This window comes from Sciurus carolinensis, chromosome 3 (genome assembly GCF_902686445.1).
Source record: "Sciurus carolinensis chromosome 3, mSciCar1.2, whole genome shotgun sequence".
Classification (NCBI taxonomy): domain Eukaryota; kingdom Metazoa; phylum Chordata; class Mammalia; order Rodentia; family Sciuridae; genus Sciurus; species Sciurus carolinensis.
The window spans coordinates 108,903,109-108,917,035 of record NC_062215.1 but is presented as its reverse complement, the minus strand read 5'-3'; the positions used below and the strand labels follow the sequence as shown (position 1 = coordinate 108,917,035).

The following is a 13,927-nucleotide window of genomic DNA, read 5'->3' as shown; positions in this document are numbered from 1 at the left end:
TGAAATGTTATTTGATTTGATTCCTTGCAAGTCACTGGTGAGAACAATGAATCTGTGTAGAAGGCAGAGGTAAGAACACCATGGGTGAGGGATAAAATAGATAAGAAAATTGGAGAACAGCAAGTAATCTAAGATCCTTGGCCAAGAAAGGACAATAAAGAGTGTGGTACAAAAGTCTTGGGGCCTCTAAAGAATCTTTTAACTATTTTATGGGGCATATTTGTGCTTAATTCTGTGTGGGGAGGAGGAAGCAGCAAAGATGGTGAAGATGAAGGTAGAGGGAAGAGGGAATGGTTGATGGAGTAAGATTATGGAGAAGATGGAATTGAGAATGGGGCTGTGGTCCTAATGAGGAATTCGTCTTGAACAGAAGGAAGGGCACTTCTACTCTGATGTGCAGGACCTCAAGGAAGTTACTTTTAAAGCTTCTGTTTCCTCGAATTAAAGTAAGGAAGTAGAGGCAGATATAGAACTGAAGAGAGTGAACATGATTGAGAATATCACTATAAGAAATTGAGAGGCATTGACCAGGAATTCATAAAAGGAATGCTGAATGTCACTGAATATTCCAATGAAGCTATAAAAAATTTGGTAACAGTTTCTACAATTGTGTCATCAATCAAGTGGTTACTAAATACATGCTATGTTCTAGACACTTAACTGCTCTCAAAATTATCAAGATAAATAAATCCCAATTTCTGCCATTTAGTGGAAAAGAGAAAAAGTATACTATTTAGCAAAGCATAATATTGAGGGCTGAACTGAAGGAATAACTTTATTCAACCAGACCCCAGAGAATGATGTGATGGGGTGCTCAGTTCTGGGCACAGAGTCTAATGCTATAATTCAAGATTTCAGAGGTGGAACTGTTTCCAGTGATAATACAATCCTGGCAGAGGAGGAGGTAAGTTTCTGGAATGGAAGAAGTTGAAGTGTGAGAATAACAAGTTGAAGAGACATTCAGAAAGTTGCTGAAGTTTCCTAGGAAGGTACAAGGAGATGACATAGAGGAGATTATGACTTGGGTATCTGAAGTCTTCATAGGTATTTGAGAGTGACCTGGAAGACCACACATAACAGTGATAAGGACAGATAAAGTATGATATATCCAGATAGTGTAAATATCAAAGGGAGAAAGAATTATACATGGGAAAGATATCATAGTGGTCTTAAAACAGCAGTTATAGAGCCTACAGAATGGGAGAACACTTTGTCACATGCATCTCAGAGCATTAATCTCCAGGATATACAGAGAACTCAAAAAACTTAACACCAAAATAACAAATAACCCAATAAATAAATGGGCAAAGGAACTGGACAGGTACTTCACAGAAGAAATACAAATGGTCAAAAATATGTGAAAAAATATTCAATATCTCTAGCAATTAGATAAATGCAAATTAAAACTACACTGAGATTCCATCTCACTCCAGTCACAATAGCAATTATCAAGAATGCAAATGACAATAAATGTCGGCAAGGATGTGGAGAAAAAGGTACACTCATACATTGCTAGTGGGTTGCAAACTGGTGCAACCACTATGGAAAGCAGTATGGAGATTCTTAGAAAATTTGGAATGGAACTACCATTTAACCCAGTTATCCCACTCCTCAGTTTATATCCAAAGGACTTAAAATCAGCCTACTACTGTGACACAGCCATATCAATGTTTATAGCAGCTCAATTCACAATAGGCAAGCTAGGAAACCAACCTAGGTGTCCTGTGACAGATGAATGGATAAAGAAAATGTGGTATATACACATAATTATTATTATTATTCAGCTATAAAGAAGAATGAAATTATGGCATTTGCTGGTAAATGGATGGAACTGGAAATTATGCTCAGTAAAACAAACCAGTCCCCCAAAACCAAAGGTCAAATGTTCTCTCTAATATGTGGATGCTGACCCATAGCAAGGGTGGATAGGGATGGAAAGTATAGAAGTTCATTGGATTAGACAAAGGGAAATGGAGGGAAGGGGGGAATGAGAATAGGAAGGACAGTAGAATGAATTAGACATTACATTCCTATGCTCATAGAAGAATACATGACCAGTGTAACTCCACATTATGTTCAACTACAGTAATGGGATCAAAATTGCAAAGAGTTGCACCCCATGTATGTATATTATGTCAAAATACACCCTACTGTCATGTATATTTAAACACAACAAATTTTAAAAAATAGAAAATCAAGTGCAATGAGAGTGTAAATACAATCTGGTATCAATTTTGCTCTTAAATGGTAGTATCAATATGATAAACTAATGATATTATAAAACAGGAAAAGCACATGAGGTAAAATCTAAGAAATTTTAAATAAACGTGAAGTTTAGTTAATTAAAAAATAAGAACTATACTGAGGAAAATGTCCACACTAAGCCAAGCCCTTTGTTGCATAGGGCAACAGAATATGAGTATCCTTCACTCAAGAGAATTTCAGTTAAGGAGGTAATGATCTGAAGATTGAGGATGTGCAGTATATTTGAATGATGACACAGAGGTCCCAGAGGGCCCCAAAGAAAGCACTATGAAGGAGTAAACTGAGAGAGGGGGAAGGAGTGCAGGGGGAAGAAAAGAGGGAGAGAGAGTAAGAGAGAGAGAGAGAGAGGGAGAGAGAGAGAGAGAGAGAGAGAGAGGGAACTCTACACTACAGTAATGGCTGAGGGTACCAGAGAGTTAAGAATAGAAATAATTTGTATTGAGATTCACTAAAGTCCCAGCAATCTTGTTCACTCTGTCTATGGTCAAGTTAATGTCTGCAGGAGGACCACTGACTTTTCCTCCAAGACCAATGCTGTGAGCAAAAGAACATTGCTGGTTGGTTGCAATGCAGAGAAAAATGTTCTTTAACTCAGTATCTATTTTTCAAATTTAGTTATGAAGTATTTTTTAATTCTTTCTTGAAGATGAAAGACATACTCACTGTGAAAGAAAAATAAGGTAGTACAAAAAAAGCATAAAGAATAGAGAGATCACTTATAATTCCCAGATGAAGATGAAATAACCATTGTTAACATCTTCATATCTGATATTAAGAGAATTCCTGGCACTTATCATTTAGAACTCGGAACATACTTTGTCAGTCATTGATACCCTTCTCTGCCCTCTCTCTCTCTCTCTCTCTCTCTCACATTATCTTTAGTGCTGCATCTTTCCAGCTTTCCCTCTATTCTCCCTAAACTCAAACCCTAGTCATCTCGGGAGTAAATATCACTTTACATGGAGCTCATTCAGATATTCGTTAAGCACTGAACCAATGTCATTATTGTGGCTGAAGAGTTGCTATGGTTCTGGCCATGGAGTTTGGGAGGCTTCTTATGGATCTCCTGGGACTCTGAGACCATGGTGCTAAGGCAGTCAGAAAACGACTTAGCTCTTCATATCCATCTCTCAAAAGGGGATGCCACACTGGGGTGAGGGTAATCCAGCCTCTCCAATACCCCGCTTCTGCTGCCAATCACTCACCGGTGTTCATCACTGAGGTGCCACTCATTCTTCCACCAGCAAGACCCAGTCTCTTGACCCAGACACACAGGGCAGACCAGAGTGGTAAAATGGACCTCTGTCAAATAAACATTAACTTACCTCATCACACTGGAGAATCCTGAATAATGGCTTCAGCCCCCTGAAAATAGTACATATATATACTTGGTTTTCTCATCCTGCCTCCATTTCAAGAGAAGAGAAATAAAATAGGCCTGGGAAGAAGAATGCACTCACCTTTTTGAACTTGAGAAGCTTGACCTTTATTTTACCACATAAGTCAGGATTACCACAACCCTGCTAATTTGTTCTTTCCCTCCTTCCTCCTACCCATCTCCTGCCACTTCCCCAGAAGCATAAAGCTTTCAACATCCTGCTGTCCATTAGCATAAACAAACCCATGCTTTTAAAGTAAAAAGAGTTCTAATGCTATATTTGTTAAAGACTGCATTACCATAAGAAGATAAAAATATTCTTGAGTAACAGGTAGGTCATATTCTTTAGAGGCAGTAACATTCTTTTATTGTGGTTCCCTGAAAGTTGATTATTTTAGCAATATATTAAAACCTTGGACTCAGCACAAGTTACATTTTCACTGCAGAAGTTGTTAAACCATGAAGTTTCTCAAAACATGTTTTAATTTATTTTTTCTGTTGTCAATATTTTATAGGCAGTTATAAGAAACAAAAAAGATGAAATGCCATTTAAATTCAATCTTTGCTATATGAACAAATGGATAATGTTATGACTTTCCCTTGTTTTTATCTATTGTTAATTTAAATTTTGTATAACATTTATACAATAGATAAGAAAATACTGGGCTAAGAAAGAGCAGAAATGGCAAGAAATGGAAATGAGAGATCTACAGCGTCTAGAAGAACTGAAGAAATTAATGGCTGAACAGTCAGTAAGAGACAGAGAAAGGTAAAAGAGAGGTGCTAAATTGTGTGATGACGGAGGTGGTAAATGGATTCTTCTGTAATGTGTTAGGATAAACAATATCAGAGAGAGCATTTTTTATACTTAATGTAGTCATTCAAAATTCATATTTGCAAATGGATAAAATTATTTCTATAATATACTTAAAGCTTTTATTCATACATAAACCTCTATGTCTCCATTTTTGTTCCTAGTTAGCTTCCTAGTTAAAACTCTCAGAGGATTTTATGATATTGGGTTGCCCACTGTGTGTGTGAAATGATACTGGTGCTGTGAATTAATATTTTGATGCAGAAGGCGAAAAACATTATTTTGATGAGAAGGGAGACCCGTTTACTAAGACAGAGGCTGGGAAAACATTACACAACTAACTATAAGTGCTGCTCTTTATTCATAATATATTTTTTCATGCCACATATAAATAATTTCCTAGAGTTTCCTAGAATCAAGTAATTTTATAGCTGGAAAAGATATTTGATATCAACTAGTACAATCTCATCATTTTTTTGTATGAGTACACTGAAAGATTAAAATTATAGTTTCAAGATTACTGTATCAATCAGTGTCAATTAGAAGGCAGAAACAGGGAGGGGGGTATGAAAAATGGTGGAATGAGACATCATTACCCTATGTACATGTATGATTACATGAATGGTATGAATCTGCATTGTGTACAACCATAGAAATGAAAAGATGTTCCCCATTTGTGTACAATGAACCAAAATGCAGTCTGTAAAAGTTTAAAAAAAGTGAAAAAGAAAAAGAAGGCAGAAACAACATGCTAATACAATAGGAAAAGCTTAATATGAAGATTTGTACTCTATAACAGAAAATCCATGTTATATAAAGAGGTAAGAAGAACTCTCAAGAATAACCAAGGACTGAAGGAGAGTTCCAATGAAAGAAACAAGTTTGGAATTGGGGACCCCCCTCTCCATGGTTAGAAATCAGTCCTCATTGTAGTTCCTGTGCTTATGGCCCACTACATGTTGGTGGAGTTCTTGGGTATCCCTGGGGATACAAGCAGACCAAAGCTGGAAGCTGGCCATTGGGAAGCTTGCATGACTCAATGGAAATCTGATTATGGAGGTACTTCTGAAATTTGATGGAAAACTCAGCATGGGTTCCATTGGAACTCCAAGGGTAAAGGTGACATTGGGTGTTCTATGGGTGCTGCTGGCCACTGAATGGTAGGAACAACTGAAATCAGGAAGGAAAGCTTTTTTCTTCTGCAGTGTCCTTTCAGCACTCTTTTCCAGCACAGTTTAATATATTAGCAGCTGCAAAGGAGATATAGGGGTCTAGCTGCCTTTTCACAAAGCAATGAGAGGTGGCCTTGGAGTGGAGAGTCAATGAATCGATAACTGGCATAGTTGTCTAGTTTAACTAGATCCTTAGTTATCTTTTCACAAATGATAAATTGAAGACAGATCTCTTGTTTTATAGCATAAATCATAGTGAGTTTTTCTTTAGTAAGTTTCCCTAATGCATTTACCTAAGTTAGTAAATCACCAGAACTCTCAGTACTTTCCACTTAATTTTGGTATGAACCTCAAAGTGCTATGAAAAATCCTATTTAAAAATTTCCTCTCGGACTTCTATATTACTTGGGGAAACATTATTATTTCATACAATGAGGTTCACTGTCTCTAGGAAATTTACTTTGTGACTCTTGTGACAATTATCTCAACCTCTAGTCAGTAAGGTGGTAGAGTGAATCTGAAGACAGATGCTAGTTATTACTAAGGATTTTCTGGTGAAATTCACTTTATTTTCCAAGAATTAAGACTTTTGAGTTGAGTCTAATCTTCACTATGAAGAGAACCAAGATGAAAGTGGATACCAGAAGATGGGCCGCGCTATGGTTCAGAAATAAGGAAGAAGACAAGAACCCCGAAACAGCTAAATACTGAAAGGCAAGGCAAAGGCAGTGGTCAAAAGACTGCTGGACAGTCAAAAACTGCCTGGGAAAGTGAAACGCATCACAGGAATTGAGAGGGGTGGGAAGCAGAACAGATGTGGAGTTCCAGCATTAGGGGACAAGCTTCTAAAAGGATCATTCCTCATGGCAGGGAGCTTCTTTGATTACAGAATCATTTCAGTCTTTCACTTCCTGTCCCAGTAATTATCAAGATTAGCTGATTCAGAACTTCAGTTGAAAAGAAGAAAAAGAAAATCAGATTAATCTGCATTACATAACAGGAAAAAATTAGCCATATCATAACATAGCAAAAAGTACTAAGGACTAGGAGCCAAAGACCAGAGTTTATTCTTAACTCTTCCTTGAATATAGTATGACCTTTGGAAAGTCAGACATTTAACCTCCACAAGGGTCTCTTTTGTCCTGTGTAAAATGTAACTGTATAATTTCTGAAGGCTGAGTGAGTTAATCAGCTATTAAGGTTCTATGATTTGTAAGTTCAACTACTCTGATGAAATACCATAGATTCAGATAATTTTGGTTCCAGTACTTACAAGCCAATGAGAGATCAGGAAGGAAGAACTTTAAAATATCAGGATTACATCTGAGTAATAATTCTCAGAAGAACTGTGATGTTGTAGATAGAAGCAAAGTTCTCATTCTGTGATTTAGGGAGATGGAGTTCAGTGTGTAAAACTTGCTGATAGATTTTGCTTCTGACAATAACCAAAAGTTGTGTTCTTTTGTAACCATTTTGGCACTGTTTGGTTGATTGGTTAAAACATTTTCTTGGCATATTGTTACAGTAAAATTCACAAAACTCATGTTTGGTATTTTAACGTAGGTACATATTTTTTTTCATATCAGAATAAGAGGCTTGAAATAACTTCCAGATCTGTCTTCAAAATACACACACATAGCACTGAGGGTTTGGAAATGTCTGTCATTTAATTCCTCTTTCTGTCTTTAAATTTCAAGAGTAAAGTTCTTGAAAATAATTTTCATAAACTGATCATTGAACAACATGATATTTTCAATTTTGTAGGCCAGAAATGGTTGACTATTAATAATTTCCTTTGGCTTAACAAGATAATAAAGATATAGCAATTCATTTTATTTACTAATTATACTTCACTTTCTTAATCAATTACTATATTTTTGAAATTTTCATATTATAGAAATTGTTTTTGCCAATGTTTCTATTAGCCTCCTAATTTCCTAATTCTCTCTTTTCATTTCTCAACATGCTATTGATGTTAGGAGGGAAGGCTCTAGAATCAAGTTGTCATTATAATCCTGTGTGTCTCCTTTATGGCTATTTGATGTTTGGGTAAATTAATTAATGTTTCTGTGCTTCAGTTTCATCAGCTATACAATTAAGATATAAATGATATCTACTTCATAGGATTTTTACAAGGATCAAATGGTAAATTCAAGTAACTCTGCCAACAACACGGTAAATATTCATTAAATATGTTATTCCTTTTTTATTTTTACAGACTGCATTTTGATTCATTGTATACAAATTGGGTACAACTTTTCATTTTAATTGACTATTTTACACCTCTAACATAATTTTTCCTCAAAATATTTAAACATTTTAAATATTTCATATAAAACACATAAGAATGAAGACTTTCCTATAAAAATTAAAACATTTGAGTTAAAGCAAGTTATTGCTTGATCAGTACCTTCATGCAGTCTCTTCTCTGAAAGTTATTGCTGTTATAGCTATTTGACCCACATAGACATATCCTTATGTACTTACATAAAAAGCAAAATTAATAACATCATCAAAATAAATCCTTAGTATGTTATAAAATGCAATACCATTGTATTAGTTATCTCTGGCTCTCATAACAAAATATCATAGATTGGGTGACTCAAACAACTGAAACATATTTTTCTCACAGTTGTGGGGACTAAAAATCTAAGATCAGAGTGGGGTTCTGATGAATTATCTCTTCCTGGCCTACAGAGGGCAGTCTCCTCACTGTATCCTCACTTGCAGGGGAATGTGGACAAGAAGTTCTCTGAAGTCTTAAAAGGGCACTAATGCCCTCATGAGGGCCCCATTCTTTCCCTAAGGCCTTTTCTTCAAATACCATCACACTGAGAATGAAAGTTTCAACATATGCATTTGCGGGGGCGAGGACAAAATTCAGTGTAACAATGTGTGAAAAAAATATGTATGTACAAATTGTATTTACTATTATGTATTTACTATTAACTCCTATTTATTAATTGCTGCTAACATATAAGATCTGTGCATCAGTTAGAAATAGTGCACCCTTCTGGCAACAGAGTGCACATATCCCCTACTGCAAAATAGGAAAAGCCTTCCCTTCCCAACTATGGCATGCAGGGTGGCAGGCTGAGGCAAAGTTGTACATTGTGCCCCATTTTTCTATACCTGGTAAGAAATCGTTTTTGTAAAGCATAAACTTCAAAATGATATATGGTATCCCTGTAAATGAACCTACCTAATTCTTTGAAAAGAATATATATTCTTCATACCTCTTCTTAAAATTGGCTTGATGGTCATTTGGAATTTATTTTCATGAATTATTTGAAAATGTTATGTCTGACTTACTTTTTTACCCCTAAATTGATAGCCAACTATCTCAATACCAATTACTTAATGATTCATCCTTACCCACTGATTTGAAATGCCAACTTTATTATATATTACATTTCTAATTATATTTGTATAGCCATATGGCCTCTTGATTAAATAAAAACAGATCTATATTTATATTGCTACATGGATACCATGCTGTTTCAATCATTCTGTTTTGCTATGTAATAGAACAAGTGTTCACTCATTGTTCTTTTTAAAAATAACTTTCTTATGTCAAATTTCATTTAAAAATCCTATTGACTTTTTGCACTGAAATTTTGTTAAGGAGAACCAACACAAATATCAAATTTAATCTACAATCTAGGAACACACTTCCAAAATAGCTCGCTATTTCTAGTTGTCTTCTCATAGGTCCTTTAGCAAATTTCAGAGTTTTCTGGTTAAAGTTTGGAAATTATTTTGGAATGGATAGAAACTGGTTATTATGAAAAAAAAGTCTGCACTAAGGAAGTGTCAGTGGAGATGCAGAGGTGTTACAAGAGCTGACAGATAGTTATGAAGTATTGAAATTAGTCAGCCTTGGTGAGTTCTTTCATTGGACATGGAGTCTGAGGAAGGACAAAGAAAGAAGTACAACCTTGAAGATAATTGAGTTTTTCTGATCTCTTATGCTGAAAACTTTACTTGTTGTGTTTTCAATGTCTTTTATTTTCTAATAAATTTGTTCAGATATCGTCTTACTTTTTTCTCTGCATCTTTGGCCACCTTCTACAAAATTTGAAATGATGTTTTCATTATCTAATTCCTAGTTTCATTTCATTTTTGCTGTCCTAACAATAAGTTGGCAGTTATTTGGGTGCTTGTCAAAGATCAGGTTGTTAATAATTTTCAATTTCTTCTACTTTTCCCCTTTCCGTATCTTTGCATAAAAATGTACAAAAATGCATCATGCCTTACTGAAAACTACTAAACACCATTACCTTTAACATTAAATAATCTTCCTTATTAAGAACAATGTGTCACAGAATACCCATTTTAAGTGTGTAATTCAATGATCTTCAGTAAACTTATATAAGTTGTATAACCATTGCTAGAATCATTTTAGAAAATTTCCGTCACCCAAAAAGATATTTCCTATCCATTTGCATTAGTCTTCCATCCCACTTCCAGCTCCAAACAACCACTAATCTATTTCTGCCACAATAGATTTGCCTTTTCTGGATATTTCATATAAATGGAATGCATCTGGTTTCTTTTCCTTAGCATAATGTTTTTGAGGTTCACCCATGTTGTGGTATGTGTCATTGTTATTTTTTTCTTTTTGTTGCTGAAGAGTATTCATTTCAGAACTACTTTTTAAATGTTTTGCAAAGCAATTTGAGTTTTTTTTTTCTGTTGGTGAGAGATTAATATTAATGTATGCATGATGGTTAAAAAAAAGCAGGGTTCAAAATTTATGCAATGTTTGATATTGATTTTAATAAAAGACTCTAGTTTGTATTGAGATCAATTCCTCACTTAGAGTACTTCCAAATATATGAGGAATAGTAACTTCTTAATTTCTCTAATCTCAATTTCCATATAAATCCCCTTCTTCAAGATAGTGAAGAAAGATGGAACTTTTCCGTTAGAAGTATCTCAGGCTCTTTCATTTCAGAATAGCCTTTTGGGGATAAAGTACAAGCTGTAATCTCTATTAGAGATAAAGCTACCTACTCCAAGGAGAGAAGTGGGTGGTTTATCTCTCTGAATGTTCTGATTCTCTTTAGTGTCCTCAATATCCTCCCCTTTTGCAGGGTATAAGTCAGTGCTATGCAATAGAAATACTATGTGGATCACATAGGTAATTTTAAATTTTCTGGTAGTCACATTAAAATGTTTTAAAAAAAGTAGAATTGACTTTAATAATATTTCATTTAACCCACTATACTATACAGAAATATTATCATTTTAATAGACCATCAACATAAAAATTATTAATGAGATATTTTACATTATTTTTCATACCAAATATTTGAAATCTGGTGTATATTTTATACTTTTTGCACATTTTAATTTGTATAGTGACATTTTAGCTGCAGAATATCCTCATGGGTCAGTAAACACATTCTGGACAGTGAAAACATAGAACACAGCAGTCTCCTGGCAATGCAGGGTTGGGCAACTGGTAGGTTCCGCCTGCCTTATAGAACTCAAAACATTTTAAAACCTGCTTTTTTTCACTATTCTGCATTCTTCAGGTCTTAAATACTTTTTACTACCCTTGCCCTTCTATCTTTTGTCCCTGAAATAGGCCTTGGTCTTCACAGAATCTTCTGGTAACATAATCAGACCTACTTAACCTTAAAGTACAGACCCACATATGCTGCCACTGGCTATTTCAATATTCCTAAGCTCTAACCATCAGAGTTTGATCCACTAGGATAGAAGTTGATGGATTTGACATTGGAACACTTCACCTACCTATCCTCTCTATAACAGTGTAATGCCTGACAGGAATCATGATTTCCAGAGAAAATAAAGATATGAATACAAATGTTATATTGTACTGTCTACTTAAAGAAAAGTTTTCTCAAAGCAGATTTACTGAGCTTAATAGTTCCTCTAGATATCATTTTTATAACTGGAGAACTGAAGTTGGGCAAAATCAACAAATGTGAGGTTTGTTTTGTTTAAAAAAAAAAAAAAAAACAGGGATTAAACCCAAGGGCACTTAACCACTGGACCATATCCCAGCCCTTCTTTATTTTTTATTTAGAGTCAGGGTCTCTCTAAGTTGCTCAGGGCCTTGTCAAGTTAGTGAGACTGGCTTTGAACTTCAGATCCTCCTGCCTTAACCTGCCAAATTGCTGGGATTACAGGCATGTGGCACTGTGCCCAGCTGGATGGTTGAGGTTCTAAGAACATTATCAGTCAATGCTAATATAATACCTGTGCAGCTGTTCTTTCATTCTTTGCTACATTAGAATAACCAGGGGAGCTTTTGAAAATCCTGATGCCCAAACCAGACCCCAACTAAATCAATAATTCTGAGATAGGATTCTGGCCCCAACATTAAAAATAAAAATCCTCAGAGATTCCAAAGTTTGAGAATCATTGTGCTAGAATTATTATACTTTCTTAAGTAAGGGCCCAGAATCATCCATAAGCTTCTTGAGACGACTCCACATTTTGTAGAAATGACCATAATTTCATTTTTTCAATGCTATACCTTCACTGAAATTGTTTGGGAAAATTATGTAAATGAAACTGTATATTCATGGAAGAGTTTATCATTCTAGAAATTCTCTTCAAGCAGACGTTTTGCATATTTTTCTACAAGGACTTTGTGTGTGTGTGTTTAATGGAGAAAACGCTACTTTCTAAAGAGCAATGTAAAAAAGCAAGTAAAAAAAATTGTTGTTAGTCATTTTTTTCCCCAAAATAATAACATCTTCCTGTGATGTAAAACAGAAAACATTCAAAGTTCAAGATGTGGATGACCATTTGGGAAGAGAGAAACTATCACCAGCTGCCTTCCTAACACTAAATTGGCTTTGCTAATCTAGTATGTGTTTTGGGGTGCTTGCCAACATCAGGGAATTGACAGTTATTGCATTTTCTAAGTAGTAAAACCAGATGTTTCTCTTTACTTTCCATGTCTTTTCTCAATAATGTGCAAATTTCAGCACGTTGTATTGGAAGGCATTAAGGGCATTTGAAACAGTCTAATGTTTGAGATTTTTAAAGAGTATGTTTAGTAAAGTGACTTAATCAGAAACTTTACAAACATTTGTTATGTTTTTGTTTCTCAGCAGATTTCCCAAAATTGGTGGAAATTCTCTTGTTCATTAAATTCCTGTCAACCAAATCCCCATTCCAAATGGATGTGCCAAATGATGTAGATTAAGGATCACTGTGAGCCATTAAACAAATATAGTTCTTAGTAAAGCTATCTGTTTTGTTTTTTGGCTGTGTATTAGAAGTGCTTTGCATATTAGCATTAATTTAAAAGACTGAAAGGGACCTTGGTGATAGCCAACATGCTATTGAGGTCATTTTGTCTAAAGTAGTAATAATAATAAAGACAATACTTATGACCTACTCATCAGGATAACATAATTAATTGTGGTATGTACGTATATGTATATTTTGGGGCATGGAAACAGATTATTTCTATAAAATTATACAAGTTCTTCAGTGGAGCTTAGCTAAGCAAGTATGATTGACACTCGAAAGAGGCTAAGAAATTTATGATCATAGCAACATATAGTCATTTTAATGTGAAAATCAAGCAAGCTTATGCCAGCGGGCCGAGAAAACACCAGCTGGGCAGAGATGGGACAGCTGAGGGTCATTGTAGGGGTCTTGGATGATGATTTAGTTCCTAATGTATACAAGACTGGCTGTATATCTGTGGTCCCTTCCAAACCACAGGAAATTGAGGAATGTCTTCTATTTAGTAGTTTTCATCTGTTCTTACTTTATTTTTCAAAACATTGACTTACGATTTTAGAAATCATGACTCATTTAAAAGTCTACTGGGTTTCTACTACCTGCCAAATGGATCCGACTTTGCTGATACTTGTTCATATCATAAAATGGTGTGTGTGTGTGTGGTAGAGGGAAGGCAATATTCAGAAATGCTTTTGATGCATTTTAATATAAAATGGCATTATTGTAACCCTTTAATAACTGTTATTTTTGTTTCACATGGATGCTTCAATGAAGTAACCACAGATACTATAATTCCAATCAGACATCTAGGTACTATGGTCTTTTGAGATCAATTTTCTCAAATACTCCTCCCCAATAGCAAAGATGTTTATCCTGGTACACAATTAGTGCTATACATATTAAAAAGTTCCTCATAGTATATTAGGTTGTTTTTAAACTCTATTTCCTTTCTCCCATTCAAAATTTACAATAATACAGAGAAGTAAATGATTTGCTGGTCCTCCTTGGCCCCGAAGGGTCAGTGTGTTCTCCAGTGCCTCAAACAGTATTTTGTGAGTGAAG

General features: G+C 35.0%; 1 protein-coding gene across 2 annotated transcripts in view; it reads left to right on the top strand.

Moving 5' to 3' along the window:
• Positions 1–13,927, top strand: part of Ccdc148 (coiled-coil domain containing 148) — a 327,462-nt gene that overhangs the window by 262,082 nt on the left and 51,453 nt on the right. For both annotated transcript variants that reach the window (XM_047547038.1, XM_047547039.1), the window contains one exon: positions 4,294–4,412. In XM_047547038.1, the coding sequence (XP_047402994.1) occupies positions 4,294–4,412 (119 nt within the window). The remainder of the gene's footprint in view (positions 1–4,293; positions 4,413–13,927) is intronic.